General features: G+C 35.1%; 1 protein-coding gene across 1 annotated transcript; it reads left to right on the forward strand.

Annotated features, from left to right (window-relative positions):
- The first annotated feature begins 791 nt into the window (after positions 1–791).
- Positions 792–1,495, forward strand: LOC124935369 (acyl-acyl carrier protein thioesterase ATL3, chloroplastic-like). Its single transcript, XM_047475806.1, has 4 exons — positions 792–891; positions 981–1,090; positions 1,181–1,276; positions 1,373–1,495. The coding sequence occupies exons 1-4, from the start codon at positions 792–794 to the stop codon at positions 1,493–1,495; spliced, it is 429 nt and encodes a 142-aa protein (XP_047331762.1).
- Positions 1,496–12,498: the final 11,003 nt, after the last annotated feature.

A 12,498-nucleotide genomic window follows, 5' to 3' on the forward strand; every position in this document is an offset into this window, starting at 1 on the left:
TACATTTATTTTTTCTAATTTGATACTCAAATCTAAATGTAATTATTTTCTTTCTTTAATCTAAGTTTATCTATTTTCTTCTCTAACAACTTGAGATTGGTATATTTATTTTCTTTCTTTAATTATCTTCATATTTTTAGATTTTTTTTCCAATTATAATATATATACTTTTTAATTTAACAATATTATAATGTGTTTGAGTTTACATCGCAAATTTGGTTATAGTTTACTATATGGATACAAAAAGTTCAATACAACACTATATTTTTCACCACCTAAACTTGACTATCATTTAAAAAATGGCTATAAAATGACATGCAATAGTATTCTTTGTACACACCAGTGTAAAAGATTTATTTATATAACTGAAACCACCGAGATAGAGAAAAAGGACCCACCCGTTAATCCCAAAAAATTAGAGTTTGAACTACCCAATCCAATCTCTCTTCTCCAGTTTCTCGCCATCACAATTCACGGATCAAAAGAAGAAGAAACATGTCACAAAGTCTTCTCTTTGCTCTGCCGGCGACAGTTCCAAGTTCATCTTCCACGGCAAAGTGGTTGATCGGTGACCGCAGTTCTTTTGGAAATCCCAATCTGTCTTTACCTCCTCGCCACATCCTGCCGCCGCTATCCCGGAAAGCTCTCCGGCCCTTTCTTCCTCCAGTCTGCTGTAGTAACAATCTAGCTTTAGAATTCAAGATTGGTCAAAGGTACTTGTACTTTCTTCCCAAATTAATTAGCTTTCGTTTTTTTCTTCTGCAATTTACCTGATAGAAAGGGTTTTCAGTATGCGTGGGTTCCATGAAATTGAGCTGCAAGTGCGAGACTACGAACTCGATCAATTTGGTGTCGTAAACAAATCCGTTTATTCAAGTTACTGTCAACATGGTAACTATCATTGTTCAATCAATCTAATTAGATATTGCTGTGTTTTCATGTATATAATATAACTTCTCTGTTATTCCCTCCTTCTAAAGTACAACAAGAATTGATGGGACTGATAGGAATAAACGCAGTTGACGTTGTTAGTTCAGGCGAGGCCCTAGCCTTGTGTGAGATGACACTAAAATTCCTCAATCCATTAAGAGTAAGTCGACCTACTATATATGATGTTTTTTTTATTTTATTTTAAAATTGAATAGTAATCTAAACGACCCTCAATCAATATGTTATCTAGAGTGGAGACAGGTTTGTTACTAAGGTGAGAATATCCAATTCATCAGCAGCCCGATTCTACTTTGAATACTACATCTTCAAGTTGCCAGATTATGAGGTTTAATTTGTTCGATGCATGTTTGTTGATTAAAATCTTTTGTTCTGTAACATGAATGATCATGCTTAATTTGTTTCTTTTCTTGTAAAACAAAAGCCTATTCTTGAAGCGAAATCGTCTGGAGTTTGGCTTGACAAGAACCATCGCCCTGTTCGAATACCAGCAGATTTGAAGGCCAAATTTGTCAAGTTTATTCGAGAAGAGGATAAATCCAACTAAATCTATAAGGGCAAGGGAAGATAAGGATTTGATAAATTAGAGTTTGGGTGAGTTTTAATTTTATATAATAAATTATATATATATATATATATATATATATATATATATATATATTAAAATGATACAATATATTATAATGTTCAAATAAATTTATCTTTACGATATTTTAAAATATAAAACTCATCTATAATAAAATTTATATTGATATCTATAGCTAAATTTTGTTCATTAGACTTTCAACCAATGAGAAAGAGAATAATTTCAATTTTATTGCGAAGTTTAGTCTTCGAATGCTTCATTGTCTCAGCGGTAAAACCACGTAATATTAAAAAGATAAATCAATTTAGTAAATATAAAATAAAATTCTGAAGGTCTATTCTCAGTTAATTGTTGACACAATTCAACTAGGATAGAAGCCTTCAAGTTCTGACTTACAATAATATCTTGATACGTAAAACTTTGATGATAAATTTTGTTGCAAGCTTGTAAATATTATCACATTGAATGGAATTTTTGTTCCAAAAATGTCCTAAGAAAAAAAATCAAAGTGGTAAGATGGGTTAATAACATCAATTTCATCTCTTAAATAAAAAAATTATTTTATAAAAAAATCTATACACCCAACGACAAACAACGTAATACTAATCAAAATGTCTTCAATTTTTTTATTTATTTTGAAGAAGTTAAAAAGAAAAAATGTGTCTTCTCATAATCTTATGCATTTACTGTAAAATGAAAATAAATTTAAAAATGGTCATATTTATGCAAATCCCCACAAATTCATAAAGATTATATTCGATGATAAACTCAACTATTAAGTTACGTTAGTATTTTATCGCATAATTATAGTGCAAAGATGTAAAAGTAGAAGAAAAAAATCAAAGTTTTAAAATATGTAGTCCGATCGGTGATCTGATCCGTCTCACCGCGAAACGATTGAATGAGCTGTACGATTTTTTACTTTAATATGATTACCTTTCGAACTGATCAAAATTCGGTTTTACCGGACGATTGAACCGGGAGAGGGAGAGGGAGAGGGAGAGGGTTATAAATTTCTGACTTCTATTTCGAGAAGAAGAAAAAAAATAAGGACTCAGCAAATTTTACTGTATTGTATGTGGTTTCACTTGAAACTATTAGAGAAAAATACTACTCAAACTATCTTTTCTCTCTAATTCCCATTTAGATATGACACGTCAATCATTTTTAATCCTATACGTTAAAATCAATTTTTTTTCTAAGCATGTATTCAATTATTTTTGTACATGTTCAAGAGTTAAAAAATACTGGGTTGATTAAACATTTTATAGAATAGTTAAAATGTAAAGAAGAAAAAAAAACAAAAATGAAATGATAGTACTAACATGATAAATTTTTAAAGTTATATATTCAATTAGAATACATAAATCAATTATAAACATCTTATAAATAATTAAGTTAACTATTATACTAATTAATTAAAAGAAAATAATTAAGGATGAGGGGATTTTAAGACTTCACTTCCTTCGGAATTAAAAGATTAAGGGGAAATATTGAGGGAACATAGAATAGAGAACAGGTAGAATATGGAATTAGTTAATTAATGGAATAATGATTATAGTATCAACTTGCACTAGAAAGGGAAGTAGTGGTGGAAGGAAGGATTAGGGTTTTTACTTGCAGTGGAAAGGGAGGGAAGTAGTGGTGAAATAGTGTTGGAAGGAAGGATTAGGGTTTCTACTGGTACTAAAAAGGGAGGGAAGCAGTGATGGAATAGATGTTAACATTAGACGGATCTCTTATATTTTATTTATTAATTTTTTTTAGGGTGGGCTTATGTTCTGATTAGCCTTCACTTAAATTTGACTTAGGATTGAAATATTTAAAATAACATCATCTTCATTAGGATTATAATAAGAATTACAACTAAGTAGAAAAGATAATTACTCCTAAATATTGGGATTACAAATATATGTAATGTTTATGTGTATATATATTGAGAATATAGAGATATTGTCTTGATTTAATTCTCTAATATTTAAATATCCTCCTCCTCTTTTTAAAAGATTTAGATTTTTGTTTTTAACTCAATATCGAAGTTCTATAACTTATTTTTCTCTCAAATCTTGTAAAATAAGATGAAGAACTAAATTAAATAAAGCAAACAATTTGAAAGGTAGATGCTCGTTAACATCTCGTAACATATCTATTGTAAAATGAGGCGAGAAAACGACATTTCTCGAGGCCGTCTCTCCTTAAAATGAGACAAGAAACCGAATTAGGATTTAAAGAATTATATATTAACTTTGACTTTTATAGAGTCGTCACATGAATTTTACGCGAGAAACCAAGAAAGAAAATAATTTTGCATCTAAGAACGTGCGTTTAGAAATTTTGATTTGATTCAATACTTGATTACACTCAGAAAAGAGCATTAGTGTTATGTCCTTTGTGCCCGTCCATTGTACAGTCTCTATTTTAAAAAGTTTGGTTATTGGGTATTGGTTGGCCTAATATAGTGGCACAATCTCTAGTAACCCACTTATTGGATTTGACCTAATAATATAGATACTACTCTCTTGGTGAGAGATAAATGTTAAATTCTTTTGTGGTGTTTGGAGACTAGAGAGAAAGGGTTGTCTCCTTGGGGTTTAAGTTGTAGTGCAACCAAAACGATAAACAAGAAGGACTGAGTCAAATTTCAATATCATTCACACTCATCAATGGTATCAGAGTTAGGGTTTAGGGTTTGTAATTAAAGTTTTATATTGAGTTGGAGGATATGAGTTATCTTCACCAATAAGTGCAGATCTGTTCTTCTTGGGCATCACATTTTGGTTTCTCTTTCCTTTCTCTTTTGCTGGCTGATTTCATCATTGAGTTTTAGTGGGAGACTCTCTGTGAAAGGAACCCAACCCATCCTGTTTAGAGAGAGAGAGGTCGTTTGTCAGCTGAAACCTGCTCCGATCTCATCGGCTTCCCCGATCTGATCGTCTGCTCCGACGAAGAACTACCTCTCTAGGTTTCTTCTGTCTTCTGTTTCTTTTTTCATCATGCTGCTTTTATTTTCTGCTTCTGCTGCTATTGGAGGAAGAAGAAAATTGATGCCACCTCTAGAGAAGAAGTTGTTGTTGTTATGTTCAACCGTTTTCGGTGTTGTGTTTGTCGCGACCGCTGAGAATCAAAGCCTCCGTTGTGCCGTTGTTGAGAAGACGAAGTAGTAAATCCCCGCGTGGGTGGGTAAGTCGAAACTTTATTTGAGTTTCACAAGGTATCATAGCTTGAACCCTCCTATTAATTTCTTTCAATTGATTGTTGATTGCTTTTAATTTGTTTGATAGCATGCCTAGTGTTAATCAATATGGTATGGTTCCGTTTGACGGAAAAACTGATTTTAGCATTTGGAAACAAAAATAAAATGTGTTATGATTCATAAAAAACGTTTTAAAGTTGTTAGTCAGGTTTATGCTACTACTGATACCGTTGAGAAAAATAGTGAAATGAATGAAAATGCATGTGCCTCTATATACTTGAACTTATCTCATTCTGTGATGAGAAAAATTGGTAATTTAGAGTGTGCATAAACTTTGTGGGATAAATTGTCTGAACTTTATACTGAAACTTCTTGGCCTAATAAAATGTTCTTACTTGAAAAGTTTTTCAAATTTAGATTGGATATGTCCAAGGACATTGAAGATAATCTGGATATTTTCACTAAACTTATTTCTGATATTAAGTTGTGTGGTGATAAGAACATTGATGAGTATGCTCCTATTGTATTGTTGAATGCTATTCCTGATTCTTATAATGATGTGAAGTCTATCATTAAGTATGGTAGAGATAGTGTCACTCTTGATATTGTTGTCAATGGTCTTAAGAGTATGGAGTTAGATTTGAGACACTTTGAGAGGGGTAAATAGTCTGGTGGGGAAGTCATGCATGTGAGGGGAAGATCTTAGGGTAGGTCGAGTGCCCAAAACAATGTCATTAATGAGAGTTTTAGTAAGAAATTTCATCTTTCTAGTAAAAGAAGATCTAAGTCTAGGTCTAGTGCTAGAAAGTGTTATAATAGTCATGAGTCTGATCATTTTATCAAGGAATGTCTTAAGCTTAAGAGAATCAACATGTTGAAAATACTAATGTGGCTGTTTATGAGAGAAATTTGGGTGATATTTTTATGATTAATAATCTATACGATTATGCTAGTCTGAACTCTGTGTTATCTGATTCTTTGTACAAATTTGATTGACTAGTTGACTCTGGTTGTACTTTCTATGTGACTCCATTTAGAGATTTGTTTTCTAACTATAAAGAGATTGAACATGGTTTTGTGTCTATGGAAAATTCGAAAAATTGTAATGTTTTAGGAATAAGTGATGTATGCCTAAGGTTCTCTTTTCTGTGTTTACTTTGAAGAATGTGAGGCATGTTCCTAATTTGCATTATAATTTGCTGTGTTGTGCGTCTCTTGAGAATGATGGTTTGGAGGAAAAGTGGGTAAATGTGTTATGAAAATTTTGCGTTGGTCTCTTAATATATTTACTGCTAAAAAGATGAACAATCTGTATGTGTGTCATGCTAAGACTGCTTGTTACTCTGTGTACTCTATGATTGGTGATAATTATGTTCTTTGACATAATAGATTATGTCACATGAGTAACAAAGGTCTATAGATTTTTCATAAAGGTGGTCACTTTGATAGTGATAAATTGTCCCCCATCCCCTTCTGTGAATCATGTGTTCTAGGAAAACAATATAAAGTAAGTTTTCCCATCTCCTCCTACTCAAACGTGTCTAAGTGTATTAATATCTTTGAATATTTGTATGTTAATATGTGAGGTCCCTCTAGTGTTGTTATACATGGAAGAACCAATATTTTCTGTCCATCATTGATGATTATTCTAGGAAAGTTGAGTGTTACTTTTGAAACATAAGTCTAATGTTTTTGAAAAGTTTAAGGAGTGGAAGATTTTGATTGAGAATCAAACAGGTAAGAGAATAAAAAACTCTTAGAACAGATAATGGTCTTGAGTTCTGTAATAAACAGATGAATGATTTATGTGCTACATGGGGTATTAAAAGGCATAGGTCTGTGTCGTACACACCACAACAGAATGGTGTTGCTGAGAGGATGAATATGACACTTCTAGAGAGGGTGAGAGCTATGTTAGCGTTATTTGAGTTGTCTAAGAAGTTTTGGGAGATGTTTTTCATACTACTACTTATTTAATAAATAGGTACCATAGTGTTCCCTTAGGAGGGAAATGTCATTAATCTGTGTTTTCAGGTAAACCTCTTGATTTGAGCAACTTGAAAGTTTTTCGCTGTGTTGGCTATGTGCATCATAAGGTTGACAAGTTTGAGCATAGGTCCAAGAAATGTGTGTTCTTAGGCTACCTTAAACGGGTAAAATGTTATAGGCTTTGGGATAGGAGTGAACCTAGGCTTAGGATTGTGATAAGTAGAGATTTTGTATTTAATGAGAATGTTTTTCATTGCTTGATTATGTCCCCCACTCCTGTTAATGATGCTCCTAATAAGATGGAGCATGTTCCTGTAGATGTTGATCAACCTGCTGAACATGATGTGAATGTTCCAATAATGAGGTATAACATAATAATGTGCATGATATTGATAATTTGCATGATTCAAATGTTTTGTCTGATTCACATGATTTGTCTGATGATTTGCATGACTATCAACTTGCTAGGGATAGAAGTAGAAGAATTGTTAGAATGGCTGCTAGATTTAGGGATGATAATTTGAATGATTGCAATATTTCTGAATTTGTTTTTAACATATTTGAATCCCTAGACTGTAATGAGCCTAACTCTTACAAAGAAGCTTTGATGTCTAAGTTTTCTACTAAATGGATTGTTGCTATGAATAATTAGATGAATTCCCTGAGAATCAATGATACTTGAAAACTTGTTCATAAACCTCATAATTGCTCCTTGGTGGATTGCAAGTGGTTGTATAAGGTGAAGAAAGAGTCTGAAAAAAGTTAGATTCAAGGCTAGGTTAGTAGCCAAGGGATTTACTTAAAAGGAGGGAATGTATTATGCTGAAATTTTTGCTTCTGTTGTCAAATTCACTACTGTTAGAATCATGCTTGCTTTAGTTGCTCACTTTGATTGGGAATTGAAGCAAAATGATGTTACTACTGCTTTCTTACATGGTGAACTTGATAAGAATATTTATATTCATCAACCCGAGGGGTTTGTTGACCCAAGTTGCTTGATCATGTTTGTTTGTTAAAAAAAACCTTGTATAGTTTAAAACAATTTCCTAGACAATGGAATATCAAGCTCGATAAGTGCATACAATCTTTGATGTTTAAAAAGAGTTCTTTTGATCATTGTCTTTACTTCAAGAATATAGTCTATGTGCCTGTATTTCTTTTGTTGTATGAGGATGACATGTTAATTGTTAGCCCATGTCTGAAGTCTGTTATGCATGTGCAAAAACTGCTTTGTGAAAATTATGACATGAAAGACTTAGGTGATGCTAAGAAGATTTTGGGCATTAATATCATTAGAGATAGAACACAATTTTCTTTAGTGTTGAATTAAAGTGCATATGTTGCTAAAATTTTGAGTAAATTTTCTATGTCTTATGCTAAATATGTGAATGTGTATTTTTCTTTCCATTTTGTTTTAAGTAAGGATCAGTCTCGTAAGACTGAAACTGAAATAACTGAAATAAAGAATGTGCCTTATTCTAATGTTATAGGATCTGTTATGTATCTCATGATTAACACTAGGTCTGATATAGCATATACAATTAATTGCTTGAGTAGATTTATGTCTAACCCTGCTATGGCTTATTGGAATGCTTTGAAATGGCTTTTTAGATATCTGAAAACCACCATTCATGTTGGCTTTTGTGATTTCTGCATGCTTTGTGCTCTTGCATTCGATCTTTGTCATTTTCGCATTCTTTGTGCTATTGCGTTTGATCTTTGTGATTTTCGCATGCTTTGTGCTCATGCGTTCGATCATTGTGATCTTTTTCCCTGCTTTGTGTTCTTTCCCTTAGTCTTTGTGACATGAGTTTACCTTGTGTATTTTTTTTGTTTCCTCGGTGGTAATAAATTGGCGATGATGTGTCTTGCGATTCCGTGATTGTGTTTTGCACTACTTTGGGCCAAAGATGGAGATTGTTGGGTATTGATTGAACCAACATAGTGGCACAATCTCTATTAACCCACTTATTGGACTTGACCTAATAATATAAATAGATACTACTCTCTTGGTGAGAGGTAGATGTCAAATTCCTTTGTGGTGTTTGGATGCTAGGGAGAGGGTTGCCTCCTTTGTGTGAGATAGTGGTGAGGAACATATGTAACCAGGAACGGAAGAGTTAACAACAACATGAGCAGCTCTATGGCATATGTAATGAGGAACGACAATATCAGGATTTGCACCCTGTCTAGACCCGATAATTTAATCAGGACCGGTGTTAGATGCATGAATAAGACCGACAACTTCTAGACCATGATCTTGACTCCGACCTAGACCCATAATGTCATTCTTTTCCGTATCAATACCCATAACATCAACTCTTGCTAGATCCGAATTTCCATGAGCCAGAATACCTTCTTTAGACCAAGCCAAACGAAAACCGTTGGCTAACACTTCATCAGACCCAGCCAAGTGAAAATCGTTGGCTAACCCTTCATCAGACCCAGCCAAGTGAAAACCGTTGGCTAACCCTTCCAGTTCATTACAATCTTTACTTCTTTTACCCTGACATATGTTCTGACCTAGACCCATCTTTTTTTGGGGGGAAAAACGACTTAGCGTCATTTCAATAAAAATTCCCAAAAATGGGAAAAAAAAACCCACGAGTTTAAGAGATCATTTTAGACAAGCCTAGAATGATTTTGAAGTCGTAACATTCTAAATAAAAGCTAAAAAGATAAAAACGTAAATGAATTATTTGATTACAATGCTTTCAATTCTAGTGAGTTTAAAAAATGGTAAATTCCAGTTCCTACAGATATTCCAGTTCTGCTCCGTGCTTGGAATTTTTGTCCACGTTCCCGCGAGGGCGTTGCAATCCGATACAATATCTTTCCATAACTCTTCAACGCTCCTGCGGGTTCTTCCATATACCCTTGCATTTCGTTCTTGCCAAATGTTATACACCACTGCTCCAAAGCCGCACTTGAACACGCTTGTTGCAAATCTATTTCCCTTGGCTTTGAGTAGTGCTGCATCTTTGATTTCATTCCATTCGCTCTGGAAGCTGTTCAGCTCCAGGTTTTTATAGAATTTGTCACAAAGTTTTGAAGCAATACAGCAACTCCCGAATAGGTGATCTATGATTTCTTCATTTCCTCTACATAGAAATGCTCGCGTCCGGGATGCTCATATACTTGCTGATACGATCACAAGTGTTGAGTCTTTCCTAGAAGGTGAGCCATAGGATGAACTAGTGTCTAGGGATAATCTTCGTTAACCATACAAGAGGATCCCATTCTACTTTCAAGAATGACCCTAGTTCGAAAACCAGCCTATCATCCACAAGGAGGAGTTTCAAAATACCCGCATCAGAAGGGACTTTACAGAAGCGAAAATCAGAGACATTAAAGACGGGAATTGGGACTCACTCCTCAGAAGAAACCTAGAAGGACAGAAGATACTTGATCATATAAGTAACATACAATTACACGACAGACCGGATATCCATGAATGGAAAGCTGAAGACAATGGGAAGCTGGTATCAAAGAAAATATGGGAGGTAACCCGGGAAAAAGCGCAGAAAGTAGAAAGGGCTCCTCTTGTATGGTCAATGAAGATTATCCCTAGACACCAGTTCATCCTATGGCTCACCTTCTAGGAAAGACTCAACACTCGTGATCGTATCAGCAAGTCTATGAGCATCCCGGACGCGAGCATTTCTATGTAGAGGAAATGAAGAAACCATAGATCACCTATTCGGGAGTTGCTGTATTGCTTCAAAGCTTTGGGACTGATTCTATAAAAACCTGGAGCTGAACAGTTTCCCGAGCGAATGGAATGAAATCTAAGATGCAGCACTACTCAAAGCCAAGGGAAATAGATTTGCAACAAGCGTGTTCAAGTGCGGCTTTGGAGCAGTGGTGTATAACATTTGACAAGAACGGAATGCAAGGGTATATGGCAAAACCCGCAGGAGCGTTGAAGAGTTATGGAAAGATATTGTATCGGATTGGAGCACCCTCGCGAGAACGTGGAGAAGAATTCCAAGCATGGAGCAGAACTGGAATATCTGTAGGAATTGGAATTTACCGTTTTTAAACTCGCTAGAATTGAAAGCATTGTAATCAGATAATTCATTTACGTTTTTAGCTTTTTAGCTTTTATTCAGAATGTTACGACTTCAAAATCATTCTAGACCTGTCTAGAATGATCTCTTAAACTCATGTTTTTTTTTTCCATTTTGGGGAATTTTTAATGAAATGACGCAAATGCGTTTTTCCAAAAAAAAGGTGCAGGTTTTTTAGAGGACCCTGCAATTTCAGACTCGATTTTAGTTTTTTGAACACATTCAACGTTTCAGACTTACTCTTTTTTGTCATATCATTTAAGCTGGTTGTCTCAATTTCCTGACTTAGTTTAATTGATATCACCCACCTTGCTGTAATAGACTCCATATGACACTTGTTGCCCAAAACAACAACGTCACTAGCAGGACTAGTATTTTTCTGATCTTCATCAGACGCTGAAGGACCCAAACAATCTAGTCTTTCTGTTTCTGAACCTGAACCTGAAATTCTAATCTTCCTCGAACCCAAAAGATCCAGATCAGCGGGCTGAATTAACCATGTTTCACTTTCATCAATAGTACCCTCATTACCCGATACAGATATAGACCCCGACTTAGAGCTTTCAGTAGGACCCGATATACCTGTAGGATTTTTGTCATTTTTCTGCAGCACCATAGGACCCTTTTGACAGTTTTTCTACAGCATAGGAACTGAGCTTTCAGCACTAGTGACCCGATTATCATCAATTTCATCCAAGCAAGATTTCATGACCAATTTCCCAACAGAATGTCCAGTCAGGTCTTGGGTACCAACCAACGACCCTAATGATCCTTTCTGTGCAACAAAACCAATAACAAAAATATTTTATGGAATTAAAGCCTATCATTTCTATATGCATTTCTATCATTTCCTATCAATTCAGTCCTATCATTTCTAATATGAACATTCTTATCATCTAAGTATGAATCTCCAATAGAACTAATCTCATTAGATTCTTTGGCATGTGAAAAAGAACTTGTACCCGTTAATGTATTTGGCATAGAATCAATCGGCGCATCTTCTCCATTGTTTGGGACTTCATCCTTGATCTCTAGCTTATGTTTCCCAGGATTGTTATGGGACTTGCGGGCTCTTATATCAATCCTCGCATTGCTGCCTATCGACGGTCCCATCGGCACCTTCTTAGGATCCTGAGAGAGGGCTTGAAGGACACCTCTTTCCCGAGTTACAACACTGGACGGGCTTGTGCCAGTCATAGGAAAGATCAAGCGTAAACTGCTTAATCTTCAAAGGAGCTAGAGAGGTTGGAATTCTACAGCAAAGGGTGGGCGCAAACCGCACGATTGTGATCGCAATCGCACCGCAACAGGGGTTTGAAGATAAGTTCCCAAACAAGAAAAGGTCTAAGCACTTTTAGAACGGTCTGTAGCTACAAAAGCTTCTTCCAGACCAACTACTTGATTCAAAATGCGAAGCAGATATTCAAAAGAAACCTAACTGCGCCTCGCGGTGTGGCTTGAGATTCAGATCGAAATCCAGACTTACCTTAAATGATAGATGAGGAGAGGAGGGCGACCGACGTCAGGGCGACGACCGATCTCAATAGAAGGGGATTTTGACGATTCGTTCTGATCAATAGTAGAAGAAGATGACTGAAACCATTCCTCGCACAAAAACACGGGATCTAAAGGGCGCACCGCAATCTGCTTTTGAATGATCCAATTAGGGATTCCGTGACACTGTCATCGGGCCATTCGTGGCGATCGTTTCG

The sequence above is a fragment of the Impatiens glandulifera genome, chromosome 4 (assembly GCF_907164915.1).
Source record: "Impatiens glandulifera chromosome 4, dImpGla2.1, whole genome shotgun sequence".
Classification (NCBI taxonomy): domain Eukaryota; kingdom Viridiplantae; phylum Streptophyta; class Magnoliopsida; order Ericales; family Balsaminaceae; genus Impatiens; species Impatiens glandulifera.

Bases quoted from the DNA above. Each gene is read 5' to 3' on its own strand.
- LOC124935369 (XM_047475806.1), top strand. From the start codon at position 792: ATGCGTGGGTTCCATGAAATTGAGCTGCAAGTGCGAGACTACGAACTC. The intron at 892-980 runs GTAACTATCATT...CTCCTTCTAAAG, and splicing joins TTCAAGTTACTGTCAACATG to TACAACAAGAATTGATGGGA. The intron at 1,091-1,180 runs GTAAGTCGACCT...TATGTTATCTAG, and splicing joins AATTCCTCAATCCATTAAGA to AGTGGAGACAGGTTTGTTAC.